The 26508-nt window shown below is 43.5% G+C and overlaps 1 protein-coding gene across 1 annotated transcript in view; it reads left to right on the top strand.

The window, feature by feature from the left end:
• Positions 1-26508, top strand: part of PAPPA (pregnancy-associated plasma protein A, pappalysin 1) — a 305562-nt gene that overhangs the window by 248102 nt on the left and 30952 nt on the right. The window contains exons 15-19 of the mRNA XM_006890754.1: positions 3088-3256; positions 5230-5413; positions 12943-13153; positions 13683-13854; positions 22654-22801. Coding sequence (XP_006890816.1) covers positions 3088-3256; positions 5230-5413; positions 12943-13153; positions 13683-13854; positions 22654-22801 — 884 coding nt within the window. The remainder of the gene's footprint in view (positions 1-3087; positions 3257-5229; positions 5414-12942; positions 13154-13682; positions 13855-22653; positions 22802-26508) is intronic.

Genomic DNA, 26508 nt, shown 5'->3' with positions numbered 1-26508 from the left:
AATTCAAGCCACGTACCTTTGGATTTGCAGCTCCTTATCCATTAGGCCACTGGAGCTCCTGAAATTGTTATTATCTTTTTGTGACACATGCCCTCATTCTTCAAACATCCAGCACGATAGGAACCTTATATGTGCTCTCCATTTCTGTATTCCCAGTGTCTGCATCAATGTCTAGTCCACAAGTGGATATACTTTCAAAGTGTGATGAATGAATGAATGAACAGTTCATTTCACTCTGCTGATAATCCTGAGAGAGAAGTCACATCATTCTTTCTACTTTATAGATGAGGAGATGGAGCCTCAGGTTGTTATAAAACTTTCTGAGGTCAAATATTCAATAAGTGGCAATGCTGAAATTGGATTGCTAAACACTGTGATTTTACTATACTTTCTGTGAAGTCGTTTTCTGCTTAGCCTTTTTTATTTTCTGCGAAGAACAAATTTTACAGCATGGACAACCTTTAAGACTTTAAGAGTCATCTTTCTATTGAGTCCTTACAAGAAGGGATCCCAGGTGCCTTCCGGGAAGGCAGAGTGAGAATGGCCGAACTGCAAAGCATCGGTCAGAAAACCAGTTTAGAAGCTGGTAGTTTACAGAGTAAAACTGCTTAAATTTGAACCATGTGGTCTTTCCTCCCTGTGCTTACACAACGTGAACAGACGCATTGTTTGGTGTCAGAGCCCTTGTGTTGACGCCACAGTTAGAGCCTCTTCAAGGTCTCCAGGTGGCACAAGGCCGAGACTGTCAGGTGCAGGCAGGACAGAGTAAGTAGAATCTCTCAAGAAATGTGACTTTCACCCATGTGGCCCAGCATTTCATAAGGGGCAGAGTGGAGAGAGCAGAGCCCACATCCATGGCAATCTGAGACCTATATGAAACGCTTTTCTTTTTGCAGCCACTTCAAAATGTGAAGGCGCTTTGGTGGCCTCATCTGTAGGGAGTTGTGTTGCTAAATAAAAGGTCAGGCCTCTCTGCCAGCTTGAATCCGCCGGCCTCTCAGCAAGAGGAAGATGGACAGTCTCCTCTCGTGCAGACTCCGAAAACCTCAGCTGTGAGTCAGTTCCAACTCCACAGCAATGAGTCCTTTTTAAAGTATGAATCTGTTTCTGATATGTCGAGAGACTTCTAGATCCACCACTCTTAGTCCTCACCATACTTTTTAGCAGGTGACAGCGTGGAGAAGAATAGCTAGGTTTTCAGGGGAATACTGAAACTGGCAGGGGGGGGGAAAGGAGGGGATACCTTCTAAAGCTAGGTATAAACAGATAAAGTCAGTAAGGCTGTAGATGCAAATCTAGGTATCTAAATCAAGTTTGTGCTATATGCTGGCTTGTTGGGTTAGACAGGCAAGAACTGTAGAATGGTCCTTTAGAAGCTTACAGTGTTAGGAAATAAAATCTCAGCATCCAAATGCTTAAAAGCTGCTGCTATACACAGCCACCTTCAATTTATTGTTAACTGGGACCATCTATTATACAAAACCTTTTTATCGGTGATGTGAACTCTTCAGAGATGAAACAGGTCTTTTCTCTCTACTCGAGGACGTTATAGTCCAGGGGTGTGAGGTAAGCTGAACAATGAAAACTTTGGAGTCTCACATCTGGGTAGGAATTACAACTCTGCAACTAACTAGCTGTGCACACTTAAATAGGTAACCCGATCTTGCTTCACCCCAATTTTTTCCAACTGTAAAATAAGTAACACTTAGCTCATAAGGTTGTTGTGAGGATGGAGTGAGCTCATGTGTGTAAGCAAGCGAGCAAGCAGCGAATAGTAACTAATGGTACTGAGTGTTTGCACAGCTATAATGTAAAGAGAACCCGAGCACAAGGAGCATGTTTCTGTTTGCATCCTTGAGGATTAGCACACGTGGCGGCACGTGGTAGATGCCCATAGCCTGTGTTTTCCAAACCTAAAGCAGGAAGCACCTTTGAGGGAACTCAGCTGAGAACACTCCCTGTAGAAACTGACGTGGAACTTCAGCTGCAGGGTAAGAAGGATCCAATTGACAGAAGAAGGAACAGGGGCCACCGCAGGAAACAATGCATGTTCTCTGTGCCACTTGAGAGTTTAAGAAGAATTTCTAAACTTGTTACTCCTGTTGAGTTTCCTGGCTCCAGAATGTTCATAGAATTGGAAGGCACACTGAAATGCAGAGCGGCACCTTGGGCATGGTCTCACAGCTTCTGGTTAACGAAAGCAGATTTACTTTATTGTTGAGGGTAGTTAATTGCCATCAATTCAGCTGTGCCTCGTGGTTTCCCCATGTATTAACAGAAAGAAGCCTTGCCAAGTCCTGTAACCTCATCACAACTCTTGTTAACGCTCTCATCCTCTGTTGAAGCCATCGTGTCTTCACTCTCTCCCAAGCTAAGGATCTTGTAATCTATATCAGAAAGCATTCTTTTGTGATCCTTTTATTTTTGTTGACTGATTTTTGGAGTAGATCTCTACATTTTACTTCCTAGTCTGTCTTAGTCTGGAAGTCCTAGTGAAACATGTTCACTGTGAGTGATCTTAAATACCAGTAGAACAGCTTTTAGCATTGTAATAACACAATCCATGGCAGTACAGCAAGCTAACCTACTGGGTGAGAGTTTTCTAACATCAGATGCCTTTTTTTGTTTTGCACAAGCTACATGCCAAGAGCTTTGTTATGCATTTTTTTTATTAAGTCTTTTATTTAACTCTCATAGTACCACTTGAAAGTGGGTTCTATTTAAAAAAAAAGTCTTTCCTTGACTTAGTATCTGGCAGAGGAAAAGACAGACATGAAAGAAATACTTGGTATTATCATCTTGATCCCATTTCTACATGTGGAAGACCTGAGACTCTGAGAAGATTGAAGTTTGCTAATATACTAAGTTATCAAATGGTAGTGTATGAGCCCTGATGGGTTTTCTTAAGGGTAAGCTTTAACTACTGTTTCCAGAGCTACCTTCTTCACCCAAGCTTGCTCCCCTGTTACTGCTCAGTCTGAGCCCTCTTAACTTTTGAAGAGGGAGACCCTTAGCTTTCATCATTCTGATGAAGTACAATTGTCCTGAGGAGGAAACTCCCTCTTATCCTCTTCCTTCTCTTCTCAGCTGTGTCCACTTAGCCTGTGAGGCCACCGACTGCCCAGAGCTGACTGTGGATAATGCTTCCCTCAACTGCTCCAGCAGTGACCGCTACCACGGGGTCCAGTGTTCTGTGAGCTGCCGGACGGGCTACGTGCTCCAGATCCAGCGGGATGATGAGCTGATCAAGAGCCAGGTATGCACAAGTTTGGGCTCAGATCCCCTGCCGGCGAGGGAGGGCTGATCAGGTATTGGTCTTGTTCTCAAGCGACTCTCCAGTACGTTTATTGAATGGTGTCACATGGCGGATGCTCAATATATATTTTAGAATGAACAGCTACAGGATTAGAGAGATTGGTCTGGAATTTGTAAGGCTGTCTTTTCTATGTTCCATAGACACCATATGTATGAGGCTGTGTGTAGAATGCGGATCTGGAATACAAGGGCTCAGGCATTTTGGAATGACCCTTACTTATGGTCAGAACGATGCCACGATTGACTGAACTACTCTAGAAAGAGATGGGCCCTCTCACAATGAGGTGTTCCTTTATTGCAAACCATCTGTTTACTGTGAACCAGATATTGTACAAAGTACTACAGAAAAGGAGGTCATTAACATATTAGGAAGAGGAGGAGCAATCAATGCATAATAAACACTGTAAAGAGACATACAGGGTGCTGTCCAAATACAGGGGAATTCCACAAATGCTGTCTAGTAGAGAAGATATGAAAATGAGACAGTTGGGCAAAGAATTGTATGTTGGGAAGGATGGAGGGCCAGAGGGAGGGAGGATGTGCTTTTAATATAGGTAAGAACAGTATGTGGAAGCCTATTTGTGAGAAAGAGCTGCCCTAGAGGTGAAGCTGGAGAGGCAGTCAGGGACAAACTCTTCAGAACCCATCAGCCTGGTCAGGAAATTTGTTGTTTCTCTTAAGGGCAACAGGGAGCAATTGAAGGAAGTGACATGGTTCGATGTATGATTGACAAAGAAGGATCTAGCTGTCCACTTAGGGTTAGATTACAGTCCATCAGTAAAACCCCTCATTGTTGGGAATGCCTATTTGTACACAGCGTCAGGGCTTGAATAGTTTCCCATTTGGGAATTCTGAAACCCTCGATTACTCTTCTTAGACATTTACTGCTGTGCTTCAGGTCTGAATTCCTGTGGAAACAATTAGGCTGCTTTAGCAGTAAAGAACCTCTATTCTCTTTGATGTGTACTTAAGAGTGGGGAAAACACTGCCTTAAAAATCCCAGATCAACACTTGGAGTCCCCTGTCCCCTGAGATTTGGCAGTGTCCTTGAAAGGAAACTTCTCTGCAGCTGGTGACTTTCCCTCCCTAAACTCTGGAGTGTGGCCTCACCCTCCCACCCATGCACCTCTCTGTCACCCTTTCACTTTCTCCAGTCTTGTTCCTTCTTCATGTCTACATCTCTTTACTATTAATCAAATCTCTGAGCAGGGAGGAGCTCTTCCAGCAATCCTTGGGTTCAGTGTGCCATTTTAACAATAGGAGAATTACATATAGTCTCATAGCAAAGAAGATGGATTTACAGGTCTCCTGTATCCTCAGGTAAAGCCTTCTCTGTGCAAAACAGCGGGCTCCTGAAACTTAGAGCCTAGAGAAAATAGAGGGTTTCTTGGAAGAAGTCATCATATCTTGTGAGGTCTGTGGGTTAAAGATTCTCATTAATAAAATGAAAGCATAATTATGAAAGCTATAGATAGATAGGGGTGCTCTAAAGGCCTGGTGGTAAGAAGATGTGCTGCAATGCCGAAAACACGTGGTTCAAATCCACCAGCTGCTCTGCAGGACAAGGATGGGAAATCTCCTCCTGTGCAATCACTTGCCTCTGAAAACCCACCAGAGGGTCAGCTCCGGGTCAGTTCTGACTCGATGGTATACAACAACAACAACAGCATAGATGGATAGAGGAGCTCTGGTGGCCCTGTGGTAAGAAGCTACTCAATTTCCACATCTGTAAAGTGAGAACCAAACTGTTTTATGTATACAGTTGTTACGATCACAAAGAAATGAAGCAAAATTAGGCAGTTAACATTGGTCTCCTTGGGCTCAGGTAAGACTTTGACCTATAGTCAAAATGACAAGGTTATTTTGCCACATTTGGGGAAGTTCATTCTACTCCCTTCACTCTCTGTCTTTCAGACAGGACATAGCGTCACGGTGACCTGCACTGAGGGCAAGTGGAACAAGCAGGTGGCGTGCGAGCCAGTGGACTGTGGCATGCCTGACCAGCACCACGTGTACGCAGCCTCCTTTACCTGCCTCCAAGGGACCACATTTGGAAGCACGTGCTCCTTCCAGTGTCGTCACCCTGCGCAGTTGAAAGGTACTCAGTCCTTTGACTCCACGAGGCTTGCTTCATTTGTGATAAGCCAAGAGGTTGTTCCCAGGCCTTCTTTCCTGGGCCCCAAACTGAAGGTTGAATGTGATTTTGTGTACTCCTGATTTCTTTCCGCCAAGTGTATGTGTGGAAACTCTCTGAGTGTGCAGAAAAAAGAAAAAGGTAGAATATGGATAGAGATTCTAGACCCCTGCAAACCTTGAAAGAAAGGAGAGAAAAAAAATAGGGAGACAAAGGGGGGAAAAAGAGAGAGTAATGTTGGGAACAGATGTGACTTATTTTCTTTGCATGATTAGAGCCTAAAACATACGTGCTAATATGATTCTCTTTGTCAGAGAGGTGGAAATTGAATATCAGAGAATTTAAAGAGCTTGTCCAACATCGCACATTTAGTAAGTTTAGAGGCCACATTCGAAGCCAGGTGGGTCTGTCTGTCTCTAAAGCCGACAGCTAGTCCTTAAGTCGGACTGATTAGGCAGAGGAGTGAATGTAGACTGAAGGCATTTGATGTTGTCATCTTGGGCTAGGTCCGAGAAACCTAGAGCTAAATAAAACAAAGTCAGACATGTTGGAGAAGAGGCCAAATCTTGGAAATGACTAAGAGGCTGGCTTAGGAACTCCACAGTATCCAAACTGCCAGTGTCTTCAGAGCACATCAAGCCTAACTAGATGATTGGAAAGTTGGAAAAACTAGAGTCCTGTGAAAATAAATATGTACAAAATTATGGTGATGTTTTCAGGATGAATGCTCCTTATAGTTTAGTGTTTGGATCCAACATTATGCACAATTCTGAGAGGCACTAGAACCTTCTCCTTTGCCTAGTTTATTAGGGGCAACATTGCTCCACCATCAAATTCCAAGAACATAATGGCACTTGAGCATGAGGTCTCACTGTGGAGTCTCTAATTCCGGACAGTATATATGAGTGGGCTTCTGAAGAATTAGGAAGTCTGTATATGAGTGGTCTTCTGAAGAATAAAGAAGGAAGTCTGCATTTACACACACAGACACAATACTGTGTATGGTGAGCTTTGAGCTTTTGTAAAGAGATCAATCATTTCATCAAATTTTCAAATAGACTCCAAAGGTAAGACCTTGTGACTCCAAAAGGCTCAGAACCCATACTAGACTATAAGTCCCTGTATTGGACAGTGAGTCTAATCTTATTCTATGTTCTTTTAACAAACACAAAGCCTGGAACATAATAAAATCCACTAAATTGCATTGATTGGCTGGCTGAATTGCTGAAAGAAATACCCTGTTAACATTTGTTTTTAAAAAATGAGTGAAAGACCCATCAGTGCTGTGAAAGAAAGAAAGGAAGGAAGCATTTCTAATAAACAGCCCTTCCTTTTTAAATGAAGAACATTTCAATGAAAAAGCTCTAGGCATTTCATTTGAGAACTCGTAAGGATTTAGATTAGAGGGAGATGATGTGACCAGTGGAAATTGTAAACTCTCTGACTTCCGGGCCATCTGAGTCCTTCTCCAAGCCCTATTTGCCCAGATGTGTGGTGTATTAATAACTCCAGACTAGGAAATCATACTTCTCCTCTCAATCAGAGGCCCTTGGGAAAGAGAGGTGTATAAATTAGCATTGATTATTACAGCCCACATTGTGGCTAATAATAATTCTTAATCAAAGTGATTCATACCCTTCTGCCTTAGCTTCTCTGCAGAAGATGGGGGAGTGTGTCCCCTGCTGTGAAGATGAAACTCCAAGAGGATTCTCATTCTGTTAGTTGATGTTGATCTTAACTTTGCTCTTCCTGTAAGAACACAAGTTGCCACATTTGCTCACTGGGACCAAGTGGTATTTCAAGTAACTGGGTCCTGAGCTCCATCTGAATGCAGATTTTAGGATTTATGCTTTTGCTTAGAAAAGCTACACTGAGAACTGGGAGAAAAGTCTTGTTAACTCTCTCTTGGGCCTGTTAATACCACCTCCTTTGCCTTCCTTCTCAAACCAGGAGGTAAACAGGTGAACAAACAACTTTTTTCTCTTCAATATTTTCTGTGCTCTTCTTGCAGTCTTCAATTTCCCTTTCCACATTGCATGGTTTAAGCAAAAAAGAGCACCAGCTATGGAACCAGTCCAACTGGCTTTGCCATTTTCCCGGTGTTGGGGGTCAGGTGATAAAATTTACTCATGTCTGTGAACCTCAGTATCTTCTCTAGTAAAGCAGACTTAGGAGTGAACACATTGGAGCGCTGGTTGATGTTGAAAATAAGTGATTGTATAAGCCAAGACCCCGAGGAAACACATAGTAAATACTAGTTTTCTCCAATGAATGTCCTTCTGAAGACCTGCATGATGGCTCATTATCCTGTCCCTGACCTTCTACACTGGACTTGGCCCTGGGAGTAAAGGGACAAGAGTCCCTGGCCATAAAAAGCGAACAGTGCCAGCACAATGTGACAAGTGCTAAGAAAACCAGAGGTAACAGTTCACTCTGTGTGCCCTGCTCTTTGTTAATTTTGGTGTGAAAGGGACTCCTAGAAAGATTGGATTTTCTCAGTAGTTTTTTAAAGGGAATAATAAGAATAGGTGCATCTTTTGTTGTCGTTGTTACAGTTTACAAATCATTCTAGTACTTATTAGCGGATGAAATCTCTGATCACATTTGCAGAAGGATTGTGGAAGATTAATTGTCCTAATGTTAAAAGATGAGAAAATAGAAGTATTGGGATGTATAGCATTTCTCATCTCTAAACTCAGCCCTTGCCTGAGAACTCTAACATTTAGCTATATTCTGAGTCATGTTCCATTTAGAAATAGTCATTACAAGTGGAGAAGAGAGAGAATGAAAGTCAGTAAGAGTTTCTTGTAGAGCTACTTAGCACTGTGGGCAACTAAATTATAATCTCTCTGGAATTATCTCTGAGAGGTGGTATGAAATAGTCCTCGGGATATTCCTGCTATAAAAACTCATGTGTTTATCTACCAAGTCTGTCATTGATTGAATGCTACTTCCAGAAGCACTAATTCTTCAGTATTCTGAGATTGCCCTATATGTGGGCTGGGCATGCATCCATGACCAGTAAAAGAAAAAGGAGTAGATGCAGTGAGTAAGTAGCCTTCAAAATACAAGGGTTATTCCCATGGAACAGAGGGCAGGGCATAGACAGTACCTGGCGTACCCTTCTTCTTCCAAACTTCATTGTAGATGCCAGGACAGTGGCTACAGCTGGGGCATGAAAGTACATATTTGGCACAGCTTAATGGCTGCATCTCCTTGAACTCTCTTCATTGCTGGAAAAGGGATGGAGAGGGCATGTCCATGGTCCTGAGTCAACAGTTCCTGCTGGTTACTTTCTTAACTCTGGTCACTGCTAACTCTTATTCCTCTTCTCTCCACATTTCCTTCGTGGTTCGCATTTTCTCTCTTGAATAACATTTAGCATTTCCCTCCACATTATTCTGCTGCAAGAGAACAATGGCTTTCAGTTCACCATTTGTAATTTGTATTATATGTATGCTACATTTTAAGAATCTTAAACCTTTATCAAAAACTACGCTCTCTCTCTTGGGGGATTTTGTAAGCTTTTGCGGCACTTGAGTTCTTCAAAAGACTATTCTGATTGCAAGGACAAAGCAAGAAGAAAGCTATATAGTCTGTGGTATTCTGGAAGATTCTCTGCTTCTCTACAAGTTAAATGGTTCGTATCAACCTTTTGGGCCCTTATCTCTTTTCACTTGCTATAGAAGCAATTTATTTTTCTTTATTAACATTTGTTGTTGTTGTTGTTGTTGTTGTTGTTCATTGCCTCTAAGTAGAGGACAACTCATAGCAACCCTATGAACAAAAGGCCTGAAGCCTTTCTGTAACTATTGTCGTTTGTTTCTTCGGGGTGTGTTTCCAGAGGCACGTGGTTTAGGAAGTGGATACCACTCCTGCTTCTAAACCTCTTTTAAAACTGGGAGCTCCACCAAACACTGTCCATCATGGGCAGTCGTTATGGCATTTGACCCCCAATGGCAAAAGGTTCAGCTTCACAGCAAACCCAAATTGAACTTAGTACAGCAGACTGAGAGAAGAGTGCTTGCTATACAGCTTAGAAGTTCCTCCAGAATGAAATAGCAATAGCAAGAGGCAATAGGCTCTCGGGCGGGCCCAACCAACATTTAAATACAAAGGCCATCACAAAGTTTCCAGAGGCATGCGGTTTAGGAAGTGAATGCTGCTCCTGCTTCTAAGTTTCAATCAATCCAGGAGCTCCCGCTAACACTTCCCATGATGGGTAGCCAGTTATGGTGTGTACACACCTATGGCACAAATGTTCACCATCACACCAACTCCAAGTTACTTTAGTAGAGCAAATAAACAACTGCTGTACCATTTAATTCTGACATGTCCAAATGCTGGTGGACTATGAGCCAGAGACCCGCAAGCCATCTGGCAAGTTCAATATGCTGACCCCTACTTGGGGTCAAAGCCAAAAGAACCCTGAACGTTCCTTACATGACCCTTAGCAAGGCGCAAGACTCCATCAGCATAACACCAATTCCCAGTAGCCACCAGTCTGCAGACGTAGCCAGGCCCTACTGCCATTTTCTTTTTCTTTTTTTTTTAAATTTTTTTTTTATTATTTTAAATTATATTTTATTAATTTTCATAAACATTTACAGAGATTTTGGGCTTCCATTCATTCATTGTTGCACTATTCTCTCTATCCTCCTCCCAGTTTGTTCTTGTCCAAATGCCACAGTGCTTGTCAAAGCCAGTTCTGATTAATCTTCTTTGTCAGTGTGTCCTTTGCCATTCCCTATCACTCCTCCCTGAGAGAGACTTCACCCTGAGTCATAAGGAAAAGGGGATGGCGTATTCTCTTAGCTACTTCCTGCTGAAAAGGGACGCTGTGGGTTTCAGGGTGAAGATCTTCTCTCACTACTCTAAAGGGCCCCTTTGGCAGTAGGAAACACACAGACTATTATGGAGATTGATTTTGGAATTTAGATGCACTCTTATTGATTGTGCTTGGCTGTACATGTTCATATCCTTGAAGATGTATCATGGGGGTGTTGCAACCTAGAAGACACAAATTTGACTAACAAGTTATAAGTACATGAGTCCAAAAATTATGGAAAAGTAAAAGAAAAGATTCTTTCATTGTTTTACAAACCCTCCCCCAGGTCCTCGCTCTAGTCTCCTGTGATGACAAAAATACCCAGTTATATCTCTCTTTTAAACGGTTCTCTCCCTCCTCTGTTTCAGTGCCATTTTCATTCTGGCACACCCAAATGCTGGTGGACTATGCGTTAACATTTACCCACACCAAAGTTTTTTGGAAGGCTGCAGATTGCCCTGTGTTTGAACTGGTTTATGCTCATTGGAGAAATGACACTGAAAAATGTATAGTTTTGTTATGTGCCATCAAGTTGAGTATTATACATAGTGACCTTATGAACAGCAGATCTGCACCCTGTCCTACCCTGTATCATTCTCACCATCTCTAACACACTTGAGCCCATTTCTACAGTCACTGTGTCAGTCCACGTCACTGAGAGTCTTCCTCTCCTTCACTGACCCTCATCCAGGGGAGGATGAGAGAAGAAAGGAAGCCACCATCAGATCGCAAACAACTCTCCCCCTTCTTTCTTGCCTGTCCTGCTTTCCTTTCTCCATGCCACTCACTGTCTTTTAACTCAGCAGATACTTTAGGTAATTTCTGTGCCTCTCACTCCTACTAAAATACATGCTTCATGAGGGTAAGGTTTTGACTGGTTTTGTTCAATGCTTTGTCCTCAGCATATGAAGCAGTATGAGGCATATTAGGAGTCACTGAATAAAGCTTGTGATGTGACTGAAGGTTTCAACTCCCTTGGTCCATACACGTTTGCTGGTGAAGGTAACAGAGTAAGAGGAAAAGCAAAGAAAGGTAGTTAAGAGAAAAGCAGGAATTTTCTCAGCACTATTCCAGATATTCTTCATGAATGTTGTCTCGTTTAACCTACCCAAAAACCCTTACAGGAAGCATCACTTGTTTTCTTCCTACAAACAGGAGACTGTCTCAAAATAGCTAACACAAACAGCAATGAACAGAGATAACCAACTTTCTCGTAAAAACAACCATCTTTGTAGTTATCCAAAACCTTTTAAGTCCCAGTGTTGTCTTAGGCTAGTCATTTTCTTTTCTGTAAGCCTTTATTTTCAAGAGGAAATTGTCACATTCATCTCACTGCCAGATGCCAGAAGAAATGAGACAGCACATCAGAAGTGCTCGGTTCACAGAAAACGCTTAGTAAATGTCAGCTCCCTCCCTATCACTCCCTACCGCTCCCTATCAGACTTTCCAACCTTCAAATCTTGGAGCCTCCAGCACATGTCCTGCCCTGGTTGTCAACACCATTCAGTAATAAGTGGGGAAAGGAGAATTTGGTTGAGAAACACAAGTTTCATCTCCTCTAATTTTGTCTTAGGGAGGTTTTGGGCCATCTGTACCTCAATAATATACGATCTGGCAGTGATAAGCCTAACTCTCCATGTTTTACTTTCATTCTCAACATTCCCCATCAGGCCAGCTTCCTGATGGCAATCAACACGTCTGTCAGAGCTGGCACAGGCTGCAGAGGAAGTGCTGCTCGCTCAGCTGCTTTGGCAAAACTTCACTGAGCACAGGAGCCTGAAAAGAAAACCAAGCCTCCAGACCACACGATGGTGTCACTTGCAGGCACTGAGGACACCAGTGTAGCTACGTGGATATAGGGACCCTGAATGGGTGTGGTACTTTGATTCTATTTGACATACTGAGATGAGCGCTCCAAGTAAATTCTGAGAGCAGCTTAGATCAGTGTCTAGAATGCAAGTACCTTCATCTCTGGGCTTATATGTCCTACTTGGAAAGCAAGGAGGAGCTATCTGTATTAGTCCAGAAAAGGTTCAGGATCAGTAGACAGGAAGCTTGAATTTGAAAACACTGTAGATACCGACTTAAAACTCAAACGGTGTAGTCTATAGAGAATTACATTGCTAACCCAAGCTCAACTCCACCAGTGGCTCTGATGGGCTAGGTCCTCTCATGTGATTCACAGCTTCTAGAAACCCAGTGGAGGAAAGTCAGCAGTGAGTTGGTTCCAACTCTGTGGTGTTAAGAAAATGAGGGAGTGAACTGATGTAGAGCAAATCGCTTCATCCATGTGGGCCACAGCTTTGTGGCAATACTTTTGACTCCCTACTCACTCAGTCACACAATGGTCATCGCTGCCAAATCAGTACCAACTCATAGCTGGTTCCCAGTGGGTTCCCAAGGCTGCAAATTGCACAGAAGGAGATTGCTCATCTTTCTCCTGTGGAGTTGCTGATGGATTCAACTCACAGAAAGGTGCTACTTTTGGGTTGGCGGCAATCACTCTTAATGGCTTATGCCACCAGAGGTCTCCTTCAATTCCCCAGGTCCTCCACCTGGAGCATCCTCTGGTTCTTCATATCTCTGTAAGTCCAGGCAGCTCATGAGTTACCCTGGCTGTCAGAGACCCTTCTCTCTGCTAACCTTGCCTACCTGTGTCCTCCAGGCAACAACAGCTTCTTGACCTGCATGGAGGATGGTCTGTGGTCCTTCCCAGAGGCTCTGTGTGAGCTCATGTGCCTGGCTCCACCCCCAGTGGAGAACGCAGACCTCCAGACAGCCAGATGCCGGGATAACAAGCACAAGGTGGGCTCTTTCTGCAAGTACAAGTGCAAACCTGGGTTCCACGTCCGTGGCGCTTCTCGGAAGTCAAAAAAGTAAGTGGAGCTAGAAACGAAAACTCTTGAGCTCTGGGGAGGAGGGTCAGGTCTGACAACCTAATTGAATAGAAGTGCTCATTTCCTTGCTAGAGGCAGGTTTGGGTTGACTGGGGTTTGAGATGAATAAGATCATGACAGTTGCCACGTAAGGTTCTTGTGGAGACTACATAAGGAGGTGCGTGTAAAGTGCTAACAAAATACCTGCACATTGTAGTTGTTCACTGGTGGGTATTAATGCCGTCATTGTGTCAGCTCTGGTGAGAATCTGGGAAAGACGATGAGAAGGGCTGGCAGGGTTTGAATTTGAGCTCTGCATGTAACTAGAAGGAAGGCTAACACACCTGCTGAAAATGTCAATGAATGTGCTTAATCTCTACAATGTCCCACTCTAAAATAAGAGGCAGAGAATCATAGTTGAGGGAAGAGAATCAGGGTTTAGGCAGCTCAAAGGGAAAATTGAGTGTTTCAGTAGGACATGGGTATGCCCATTGGGTCATCAAGATGTCTCTTTTACTGTTACCCGAAGACGGGCTTTCAAGATACAGTGCACCCAGGATGGCAGCTGGCAAGAGGGGAAATGTGACCCTGTGACCTGTGACCCACCTCCAGCCAAGTTCTTAGGAATCTACAGCTGCACTAATGGCCACTCCTTCAACAGCCAGTGTACAATCAAGTGTGAAGACAGTGATGCCTCCCAGGTAAGCCTCCTTGAACTTGACAGCAATACTTTTATTCCTCTCTGCTGCCATTACCAGTGACCACATTGTAAGAACCACTTTCTCCAGGAGATTGTCTACTTATTTCTGAATTGTGTATAATAAGAATATAACCAATACAGATATTCTGTCTTTAGGCCTCATTTTCTTCTTCATAACATGATATTGTATTTGTTTGTTTATTTATAGCTGTCTCCTTTCATAAAATTTACAGCCTTTAAAAACCATCTAGAAGATCAGCTATGAGTGGGTTCTAGCTCAATGGAGTATAACAATATACATAGAAGAATAATATAGATAGAATATAACAATATAAATAGAATGTAACAATGCAAAAATAACAATATGAATAGAATAACAATATAAAAAGAATAAAAGAACACAATTGGCACATAAGTCAGTTTCTTCTTTCCAGACTGAAGGATAATAAATAAACCAATCACTGAAAATTCAGAGAGGTTACTCAGCCAGTTTAAGTGACATTACTGGCCCTGGCAGTGTCATTTTCAGAACGCAGGTCCCCCTAACTGTAAATCGAGGGCATCAATTAGACACTCTCTGAAAATCCTTGTTTGGAAACTCAGGGGCATCTGTGCTCCGAGCCACTGCCATCCTTGACTGCCATGAGAGACGCAGCCGGTGCCAGAACAAGCAAAGGCTAGAGATTACCATGGCCTCACGCAGGCTGATCAACTTCCCGCTCACTCCCTTACATAAAACTGTTGCTAACAGTTACCCAAACTGCTGAGCCAAATCATATTCTGGCCGTGGTCATGTTATCAGACTGAAACCCAGTCAGCCTGGGGCCTGCCAAGGAACTTTCATGGCCAGTTTGTATTTAAAGGAGAAGAAAATGTAAATTTATCAAATGACTCAAGCAGCTCTCTTTGGCAACTGGCAGAGAGGCTATACTCAAAGGAGCAGGGTATTGCTTGTCGGCTCAAAGAATGAGGGGAGTGCATGCCAAATGGGCTCCTGATACAATTGACGTTTCGAGTTTGTACTGAAAGTGCATTTCCTCTACCCTCAGACCAGGGGCCTGAGAGCCAAATCTAGTATTCACCTCAGATCCCCTCTCACTGTCTGTAAACACAGCAGAAACGTACGGCCCAGGGTGTCTTGAATCTAACAGCTTGTATGGAAGAAAAATTTTTGTTACTCAAACAAGTTCCAGATCCTTAGCGGGAAAGGATGGAGTGGGGAGAAGAGTAGTATACAGGAAGGGAGCCACACACTTCCTCCCACTACCACTAAAAGCACATTTAAAATTAGTCTTCCCTCTACTTCATTCATTACTTGGAAACCAGGATGATTTGGATCCTGAACTCTTGAGTTCAAATCTCAGCTTTGCCATATACTGGTAGCAGCTGGAGGACTTTGGTCAAGTTACTTTACTCTCCAAGCCTCAGTTTTCTCATGTATATAATGGAAATAGATCATATTATCTACCTCATAGGTATCATTATGATAGATGGAGAAAGGATTGAAGTGTTCAATAATTTCATCTTGCTTAGATCAACAATCAACACCGTTTGGTACCTGCAACCAGCAGATCAGGAGATGTATTGCACTGAGCAAGTTTGCTGTCAGAGATATCTCCAAATTACTGAAGAGCAGTGATGTCAGTCTGAAAACTAAAGTGCTCTTGTTTCAGCCATGGTCTTTTCAATTACCTATTGCACGTCTAGACAATGAATGAGAATGATTGAAGAAGAATTGTTGCCTTTGAGCATCAATTTTTTGTTGGGAAAGAGTATTGAGTATTTCATGGACTGACAAAAGAGCAAACAAATATGTCTTAGAAAAAGTGCAACCAGGATCCTCCTTGGAGGCAAAGATGGGGAAGCTTTGTCTTCCATCCTTTGATTGTGTTGCTTGGACAAGCTGTTCCTTGGACAGGGACATCATACTTGGAAAGGTGGAGAGTCAGCAAAAGAGAAAAAGACCCTCTATGAGATGGACCGACACAGTGACTTCAGCAGTGGACTCAAGTGTGTCAGAGATGGTGAGGAGACACAGAATAATGCCCAGTTCAAGTCTGCTGTCCAAGAGTCATTCATACTCTACAGCCCCGAACAACAGCAGTGATTTATATGTGAGGATGAAATGAAGTAATAAATACAGAGTATTGCAAGTACTTGAAGTTGTGCAGTGTACAACCATAAATACAGCCTTTAGAAAAGACACAAATATGTCTTTCCAATGTTGAGAATCCTTGAGCTTCATGGGGACTCTGAAAAGTTATCCAACCAAAGGCAGGGACTTGAAATCTAGTCATTTGGCCGGCAGCACCCTAACAATTCTAAAACGCCAAAGCCCTTTTTCATAAGGCCAACATGTGGGATAAGAAGACTAGTGTGAGTCAGAGAAACCTATAGAATATTTACTGAGTCTTTCCAGGTCAATACTGTCCAGTGGGATTTACTAATAACAAAATGATCTATACGTATGCTGTACAGTATGGTAGCCACTGGCCACATGTGACTGTGGAACACTTGAAGAACTAAATATTAGATTTTCTTTTAATGAATTTAAATTTAAATGTATATACCCCTATATGACTAGTGGTATCATCTTAGACAGTTTACCTTGAAGATTACTGTATGTGTATTCCTCTAACCCAAACAGAAAACTTTAGGAATAACAGTTATACTTTTTTAGTATTTCTTGGGTGCCAAGGTGATGGTACAGATGCTCTCTTGGCTTGACAACTTGCACCTAACCCTAACACTAGAAAAAGAAACAATATTCCTATTTTACATATGAGGGAAGAAGGCTCCCAGAGGGGAAAATTCTCACTGATCGTTATGGATAGGAATTAGTATCGTTATGGAGAGGAATTAGATTTCACAGCCCCTGCCCTTTCCACCTCCCCCAGCAGAGAGAGGAAAGATTTCCCTGACAGGCTAGCGCCAGAGGGATCCAAAGCTAGACAACCCGAGAGAAGTGTTAATTGTCTCCCCACTTAATCCAGCTCAGATGCTCCTGGGCCTTTAGAGGGGCTAACTCCAATGCTGTTGCACGTAAAGAGCACCATGAGGGTTTTGTAGGTGATTAGATGAGCAGGACCGGCATGGAATGGGGCAGGCTCCACAGAAGGTGCCTGCACAAGGGCTGCTGTGGGAAGACAGAGAAATTCCAGCAACTGAGCAGAAGCAAGAGAGGAAGGGGAGAGTGCACTCAGTAATGCTTCCAGTTCATTGCTTGGATGACAGAAGTTGGCTGTGAAAGCCACAAGTGGCAGGGACTGACTCTTTACCCTCATGAGTTCTGTGGCCACAGTGCGACTCCCATATGGATGACATTTATGCAGGTTACAGGCAACATCTTTTTCAAGGTTGCCAAATGCTGGCTCAGTCATGCCGAGGCCTCCTCGGAAAAATCAGAGCACAGACCCTTATGACCTTAGAACAGGGAAGGACCACAGAAACTCCTGTTGCAACACACTTATTCAACAGGTGAAACCTGCAAAAGTTCAGAAATGGTACAATACTTAGCCCAAGTCACATAGAGCAAGGTCTCAAACCAAATGTTAGGTTTCCTAACCATGTCACTGCACAGGCTTTGCTTGATGTGCATCTTCACTTCGGGGCTGTATGGCATCATTGTAATATCATTTCAAATAAAATAAAAGTCCACTGCCATCAGTCTTACTGGTAGTGTGAGTTTCCAAAGCTGTAAATCGTAAAAAGAGATTTCTCATCAGAATTCTCCCCGCAAAGCAACTGTGCAGTTCCAACCTTGACCTTTTGGATTAGCAGCACAGCACATAGCACACACACCACTCTGCGAAAGCTTGACCAGAAAGAGAGAGAAATAATCAGTGACAACTACAGTTAACCAAGAATTTGTTACATGCCCAGGAGTCCTGGCCTGGTGGTATAGTGGATGGGAGTCTGGCTGCTAATTAAAAGGTTGGTGCTTCAAGCCCACCAGCCGCTCTAACGGAGAAAGAAGTAGCAGCATGCTTTTGTAAAGATTGCAGTCTTGGAAAGTCTCAGAGGAAGTTTTCCCCTGTCCTGTATGTTCTCTGTGGGTTACAGTCGAATCAGGGGCAATGAGTTGGGTTTGGTTTTACATGCCAGTTGCTAGATCAAGTGCTTGCTACTGGTGCCTTCATTTAAACTCACCACACTTGATTTTACTATTTCCATGTAGCTTACCCATGTTTTACAACTAGAAAGTGGTCACACTGAGATTTCTACACAGGTCAGCCTCCCTCCAAAGGGTCGCTTTATTTCCTGCCCTGCATTACCTGGTTCTATCTTGACCTGATGTTGCCATCCTCTCCTTCATGATTTTCTTTTTATTTATGTTGTTCTACTGAAGAGAGTACATCTAACTCATTAATCTATGCCTCCTCACTCCTTCTTTCTTCCATTATTGTCAGTTCATAGACTTTTATTTTTTATTTTTGCTAGTTGTGCAACCTGGCTTTGGCACCTTCCCTTCTCTGATTGGGTTCACTTTGAAGTTACCTTAGAGATAGTCAAGTAGAACTGGACTGGATTAAGAACCTCACCTAACCCTGTGTTCTGGCCTCAAAACACTTCACATTAACCAGATTACTTGTTTCTCAAAATGACTCTACCAGACAGTGGACTTCTATGCCCATTTAACTGCTGAAGAAATGGAGACTTTAGAGAAATAACAAGATTTCTCACATCTGTACAGCTCATAAGTGACAGAGCTGAGATTCTGAACCAAAGGCATTGGTCTCAAGTTCGTGCTCATGACCATTACATTGTTGGTTATTAGGTGTCCTCAAGTTGATGCAGATGCATAGCAACCCTGAGTACAGCACAAGGACACATTGCCAGTCTCTCACCCTTCTTGTAGGAGTTGCTATATTTGAACCCAGTGTTTCAGGCAACATGTCAGTTCGTCTCATTGAACATCTTTCCCTTTTTATGCGGATCCTCAGTTTTATTAGGGAGGGCTGGTGCCCTACTAGTAAGGAACTGTACTGCCAACTCAAAGGCATGTGTTTCCAACCTTCCAGCAGCTTCAGGTGAGAAAGATGGACAGTCTCCTTCCTGTGCCTCTGAAAACCTACTTGAGGGTCACCTGTGAGACGGTTCTGACTCAAAAGCGTATGTTGCTGTTGATTGCCTTCAAGTCGAGCACAACTCGTAACGACCCCATGAACAAAAGGCTTGAAGCCCCTCTACAACTATTGACATTTATCCAAGTTCATAGGGTTTCCAGAGGCATGTTATTTAGGAAGTGGATGCCACTCCTGCTTCCCACAATAGCATATAAAAACAACTGTTTTACCAACCATGATGTCTTTCTACAGTGACTTTTCTACTTCCTAACCGAACGTTAGTTTCAAAATCTATAAATGGAACATGATTCTGACTCTATTGTGTTGTTAAAGGGATGTTTTAAATGTATGTTAAATGCATGACATATAGGTGTTCAATAATGTAATTATAGTAATTATATTTCTTCCAGCTCTTTGTAGCTCTGTGTAGTTACAAAGGTAGGAAAGTTAGAGAGTGCAGCATGCTTCGTTTTCACAGATGGATGCACAGCCACAAAGATGCAGGGATACCCAGTCCTTTTGTGAGAAATTCCACCTTCGCATGCAGAATTGTGCATTCAGAGCCAAACCAACTCAGTAGATTTGCTGCGAGTGCTTTGGAATAGTGTTCTCTGGTCTTCTTAGGTTGGAGGCACAAAAATGCCAGGCCTCTGGTCAACCTAGACTCAATCAGAAGGACGTTTATATCAGGCGATAGACATGTGCTAAGAGCACTGAGATCTGACCTTTAAGGAGCATTTAAACTACAGAGTGTTCCAGAAAGTCTACCTACTTAGAGAACACAGAATGGTGAAGGTGTTGAGGTGGGCAAGCAAGAATGGTAGATTGGGAGGGATGTAAGGAAATCGATTTGCTAGTATAAAGGTTGGGGTGCATCACAGTAGACCATTGTCCTGGAGTCAGATGTGCTTAAGGAGACCCGTATGTGTGAGAGCAGACCTGTGTTCCGTGAACTGAAACCTCTGTCCTTTTGTTCAGTAACTATTTGTCCCCTCAGGGGACAAAGAGAAGAGGTCCAGAATACAGTTTGGGTTAGATTGTAGATGGACAGGAATGCCATTCCCCCAGGTTCCCTTTGCTCTGCAGGCTAAGGTGTCTTAACAGAAAGATGCCATAACTTCAGGTAGGTGGAATCAACAGCAGAAAGTGCCAGATGAACTGGACAGAATGGACAGTGACTAGAGGCAATGAGACCAGTCCTTTATGTGTTCACCTTATTCCAGCTAATTCTGGTACATTCTCTGCTACAAACCAAGCTCTCTAGCCTGTTTTGCCTACGTAGTGCTGAGGTCTGCAGCCCTTCAGGGGCTGGGGGCCAAATACATCATAGGCCCAGGCCAAGGCTCCAGGAAATTGGGGTCAATTTCTTTCTCCCCTGAGGACCCAAAAGAATCATGGGGCCTGGAGCCTGGGGCTCCGGGGAGGGGGAATCAGGGCTCTCTGGAGCCATGTGATGCTTCAGGAACTTACCCTGAGCTCATGCTGAGCCTCTGGGAAGGGGCTTTGCAGGCCTTTTCAAGCTGCACCCTCAGGCTGGGCTACTCTTTTCCCGTGGCCTGAGACATTTCCTCTGCAACTGAACCCTCCTCCTTCTGGTCCAGAGAGAAACCCCCTTTCTCTTTTGAATCCTGTTTATTTGCAGCTGTTTCCTCAAACAAGGGCACTGCAGCCTGGCTCAGCTCTTTAAATGAATGTGTTCATTCTCCCAGGCATGTGTTCATTTATTCCTTGACTCATGCTTTTCTTCATTGAGTCATTTACTCCTCATCCACGCATTCATTTTCATTAAATCTTCTTCATTAAAAAATAGTTCCAAAACAGTTTGCCCTCCATTTCCTCTCCTCAATAATACTCTAACACAAACAACTCTTGACTGAACAAGATTATCTATAAGTCGGTGATTAATGAGAGTCACCAGGGCTGGTTGGGCACTGTGTGTGGAAGGCTCTGAGGATAGAAGGATGACTAGGGCACTCTCCTCGGCCTTGGGAAGCCCATCATCTGGTTGGGGAACAGATGGTAAACAAAGAGGCAATGCTGTCTGTGCCAGAGACATTAAGGTAACACGTACACTGTTGAAATCAGGGCGATGGGATGATTGATTCCTGCCCAATAAGAAGATACTTGCCAGGTGGGCCAGTATGGGAGGAGGTCTCAGCCGACAGAAGGAGCAGCAAGTGCAAATGCATGATGATGTGAAACAGCATATGTTTTATTTGAGAATGCAATTAATGTGAGCAGAGGTTCAGGGTTGACGCTAGTGCTGTGGGGAGCAATGAGCTGGAGAATCAAGCCGAGCGAAAGCTGCGAACAAGGCTCTGGAGGCAAGCACAGGAGTTTGGAAGGGAAGCTGAAGGTCATGAGGAGTCACTAACTAGATTGTCCCTCTGGTAGAGCGGTAGGACGCTGCCCTGGCTTCACTTACCTTCTGTTCTTATTATAAGTCTAGAAGGGAAAGACTATACATGTGTTCTCAGTTGAATCTTTCAAAAGCTGGATCCTTACTTAGAACTGTCTCCTATGGGATAGACTCTGAATTCCCCATGCTGTCTCTTTACTACATTATGTACTGTGCCCACTCATCCACCCCCTCCTTTGAGGCACAGAATCAGAACCACCCCAGGGTCTTAGTACACCAGGGGCTGACCACACCAGAGTTTCTGCACTTCCTTGAGCTCTCTTGCATTTGCACATGTCTTTCTTCTTTCAGGAATGCCTTTCCATAATTTTGCTGTTACTCTCCTTGTCTGTGAAAACTCTCTTCCACATGTTGTCCACTCTGAGAAGTATCCCTGGCTGTTCCCTTCCTCCCTCCATCCTCCTCTGGACTCACAGCACTGGAGCAATCCTTTCATGCTACCACTAAGCACGGTCACACTTCTGTTATGGTTGCCCACTCAGGCAACTCTCCCCACCAGCTCACAAGAGCAGGAATTGGACCGGATGGAGCTGGGTAGAGAGTGGGCACTAATAAATATTCCTAGAGCATAGTTGACAATTCCGAGATGTAATCAGAAGAGCATTTTGGAGGTTGGAAGGGAGGGCTGGAGGAAGGGACATACCTTCAAGCTGCAATTTCCTAACATTGTGCAAGAGATTGAGAAACTGTATATTATTGTCTATTTTAAAGAAATGAGGGAGCAGAGATAGACACATTGTCATTCATCCTCTTTGTGTCATTATTGCTTGAGAGGAATGAAAGGAAAGAAGGAGGAAAGAGGAGGGGAGAGGAAGGTTTTCAGTTGGAAAAGGTTGTTTAGTCAGTATATGGCAGAACTTTGACCCAAGATATTCTCAGAGGTTGAAAGGAAACTGGTTTGTTTGCACCTCCCTGCTCCTGCGCAGCCCCAGGACCAGTGGTCTTACTGCAGTAGCCTTTGGGAACAGATGGATTCTCAGTGCAAAGACAGAGCAGAACAGCATTTTTATGACGAATGCTCTGATTAAGATGACTGAAAGAACAAAATCTAGGAGTCAGGGCACTTGGGTTCCTGTCTCTCTGACATTTTGAAAAGCCCTGAGCTGTACTGAGCCCTCCGAGTCCCTGTCTGTAGCGTGCTAATTCACACTACCTCTCTCTTCCAGAGGGATTGGCATTGCACCCTCATTAAGAAATTGTTTTAGAAGAAGTCACCGATCTTGGCAGAGTTGATAATTAGTTTCATCTTCAGGTGCTTATGATGTTGGGAACTAGAGATCTCTGTTGGTCCTGATCATGTTTCTGTGATGTTCAGGGACTTGGGAGCAACACCATCTACTGCCGGAAAGATGGCACCTGGAGCGGTTCCTTCCATATGTGCAAGGAGATCCAAGGCCACTGTCCTGCGCCAAGCAAACTCAACAGCAACGTCAAAATGCAGTGCCCTGAAGGCTATGCCATAGGTATGATGGGCACAGACGGGTGATTGGTAGGGAAAGACGTGTCTTTCCAGGAACTTGGGGATTGTATCTGAATGATTGTTGGGAATACGTACTGTGCAGAAGGACAGACAGCCCTCTCTCATGTGATTTACAGCTTCTGGAAACTTATGGGAGGGTCAGCAATGGGTTGGTCCTGACTCGATGGTACACGACAGCAACAACTGTGCTGGGCATTAGAGAAACAAAGATGAATGAGATTGGATTCTGTCCTTCTAGAGATCCCAGGACACAGATATATGGGTAAATCTGGGAAGAGCAGTCAGGGTTACAATGGGGTACAAAAAAAAATCAACACTCTCTAGGGTGACGCAGAAAACTCCCAGATGAAGGAATGAACACATGAATAGCTAACATGGCATGACCCAAATTCTGAGGCCTGTCCTACCCCAAAGCCCAAAGTCTGTCCATAGCATCTCAACTGCCTCCAAAATGAATATAAAGAGTTGTTTCAAAATATCATTTGTGTGGTGATAGGACAGCTCACAACATACTCACAATGAAGACTGACAATCTGGGGTCTTATGCCAGGGATTTGCCTGGCTGCATCCAGGTGTCTGGACAGATGCATTAATCTGAGGCTCTCCAGGAAACAGGAGTGCATCTCGTGTGACCTCATCTAAGGGAAGGGATGCTGACCTCTTGGGCTGATTTCCAAATTGACCATGATGAGAAGCTCAGGGAATCGAATGTTCTTTCTCATGGCCAGTGTGATTTATGGAACTATTGCCAGGGATGTCTGGAGCAGAAGGTTATCTGTGTGCATTCCTCCCCCGCCTCACAAAGCGCCAGCATGCTCTTCACACACTCTTCTGGGTGTGCGCAGAGGTGAGGCTGTGGTTAGAGGGCAGAGGATCATCTCTCTCTTTTTAGAGGTGGAACTACATGGGCTCATGAGAATATTATCCACCTAAAGTAAGAGTCAGCACTCCTGTGAGTGGAGTGGCAAACAGAAAAGCATGTGATTTCTCTTTCTGATGATCAGAAAGGACATGAAGATATTGTAGAGCTACTGGTCCAAAGGACCCTGACCGAGGCTGAGAGAAGTGGGATCATGAAGGATTTAGTCATCTGGGCATTTTAGAAGGTGAAGGGTAATAGATGAGTGGTGGTGAACCAAGCTGACTGCTTTGCCCAAGGCTTCCTCTTCCTCCTCACGCCTGATGGATGTGAGTGGACAGACACTTTCATCTGTGATGGAATTCCTCTCCTTAACTCAATCAAGGAGGTAACAGTACTCATAACTGGCACTGAACAGTCCCAGGAGAAAATCTGATTAAATGACCCTTATAAAAGCTTATAAAAACAAATTTCTTGTAAATTTACATCCACTGACACATGCAAATATAAATAAACACACACCCCAGCGCAGTGATGTCATAAAAAATCTCATCCATCATGCAGCAAGCTGATGCCTGGCTTGTGCACATCAGTCCGTCAACTGTCACACAAACACAGATGTGCACACATGCATCACACTAGGGCACATGTATGTCATGGGCTCAGAGACATGCATGCAACAAAATGCATCAAGAACAGACAAACCTGAAAGAAGTCAACATCCACCGTGACATGTACTCAGAATACTCCCCGTGGCCACTCAGTATGTATATTGCATACACTCACCTGCCTTGGCTACAGGAAGATGAGCCATAATGCCCGACTCTTCACTTCCCTTCAGAACAATCTAGAGAGGAGGTATGAAGGTGGGTGACCTGTCTGTAGAGCTATTTCAAGATCAAAACAGAAAGGAAGCCTAAATGTCTGTCCTGGTGCCTGCACTCCGAGTTCCTCCTGCAGCCTGATGCCTGTTCTATGAATATGGTAATTCAGAGTGGGTGGGTAGGTGAGAAGACCTTGGCAAAGAGCAGACATGGAAGATGAGACTAAACTAGACTCTAAAGAGGCAGGAGGAAGAAAGGAGAGAGAGCCACCCCCTCTCCTCCCTCCTCTGTCCCTCCATCTACCTCCCAGTCTGAGCCCCTCCCTGAGTAGATTTCACTGTGTGGAGGGGACTTGTTCCAAAGACCTGTAAATGGGGTGAGATGGATTAGGCTTGGGCCTGGAGGGCACATTCTTGGGTCACTCTCAGAAGTGATCCCCATTTCCCCCCCACCCCCCCACACCTCCCCATCATAGTAGCCTGGAGTGGCTTTGGTGGCAATGACGAACCCTCAGAAAGTTGTTGCTACTGCCGCTGCCACCACAGCTGCCACCCTCCCTGCCTCTCTTGGGAAGTAGGTGGGGGAGTTGGTGAGATCACTGCTCTGTAATGATGCCAATTATGGCTCATATATCACAACACAGTGGCCTGGTCCTGCAGCCCAAGAGCGAGTGTGGGGGAGGGGAGAGGAGGCTCAGAGAAAGAGAAATTAAGACGGGATCACAATTGCCTCTCATTTGGCCATATTTCTTCCTTTTTCTCCTCTTGAGATAAGATAGCCTGTCTATTTCTCAGAGGCTACATTTTTTTTAAGGAATTTTATCATCGCAGCCATGTCTCATTTCCTGAGTTGTCTTTGCTCCCTAAAAACTCCCTTAGAACCAGTCTCAAGGCAAAAACATGCACCACTGATTTTTATTAGGAATCTCTTGGTTTTGTAATTCACTTTTGGGGTCATTTTGCATTTCCCTTCTTTTTTCTTTCACCTGTGTCCTTTCACTCTCTCTTACGATTTCTTTTTATAGCTATATACCATTAAGATAGCTAAGTTTGGAACTTAAAGAGAAATGGGTTCTAAGCCATGCCCCTCAGCTCCGCTTTCTGAGTTCTGCGCATTTTGTCATTCACTTGAGAAACGGGTGTGATGAAATCCCTCTTGCATGGCAGAGCTTGCAGTGAAATGAGGTGATATATGAACACTACCAGACAAGGTCAAGAATCTTCTCCCTCCTGAAGTCTCATGTGTAAAGAAAGTGAAGAGGTTCTAAATACCATCCTAGAATACCTGTTACCACACCCTATTCAGTCTTAGGAGTCTCTTTAACAGAAGAAGATAACAAGAAGACAATAGGAAAAATACATATGTAGGACAATAGGAAAAAACATATGTATGTATATATAAGTGTGTGTGTGTATATATATGTGTGTATGTATATACATACACATATTTTTATATACATAGATACACAAATACACACACACATACACATACACACACATATAAAATGGAACCTCAGTAACTTAGAGGTAAAGAGTTTGTTGCCAACCCGAAAGAACATGGTTCAAATCCATCTGCTATTCCACAGGAGAAAAATGGGCAATCTCCTCCCATGCTATTTATAACCTCTGGCAAAGCACTAGAAACACACCCCCCACACACACCCCTCTCTGTTGGCATTTGTTCAGTTCCAAGTCATAGCATCCCTCCTGTAGGACAGAGTAGAACTTGCCATCAGATGTTTTTTTTAAATACTGATATTTTATTCCCACTATTTTATAGAGATTGATAATATTAGTATACATTTTACAGAAAGATAATATTTGCAGATTTTAATAATCATTGAGAAGATTAAAAGAGTTGGAGAATAGTATAGTTACTGACACTCCGTGGCCATAGATTTGCTTTCTTTTTCTTTCTTTTTTTTAAAATTTAATTTAGTTTGTTTATTTTTCATTTCAATGAACATCTACAGAGATTTTGGAATTCCATTCATTCATTGTTGCACCC

The sequence above is a fragment of the Elephantulus edwardii genome, unplaced genomic scaffold (assembly GCF_000299155.1).
Source record: "Elephantulus edwardii isolate Elephantulus edwardi_28Jun2011 unplaced genomic scaffold, EleEdw1.0 scaffold00092, whole genome shotgun sequence".
Classification (NCBI taxonomy): Eukaryota; Metazoa; Chordata; class Mammalia; order Macroscelidea; family Macroscelididae; genus Elephantulus; species Elephantulus edwardii.
The sequence above is the reverse complement of the archived record's forward strand: the minus strand, read 5'-3'. Positions and strand labels throughout refer to the sequence as shown.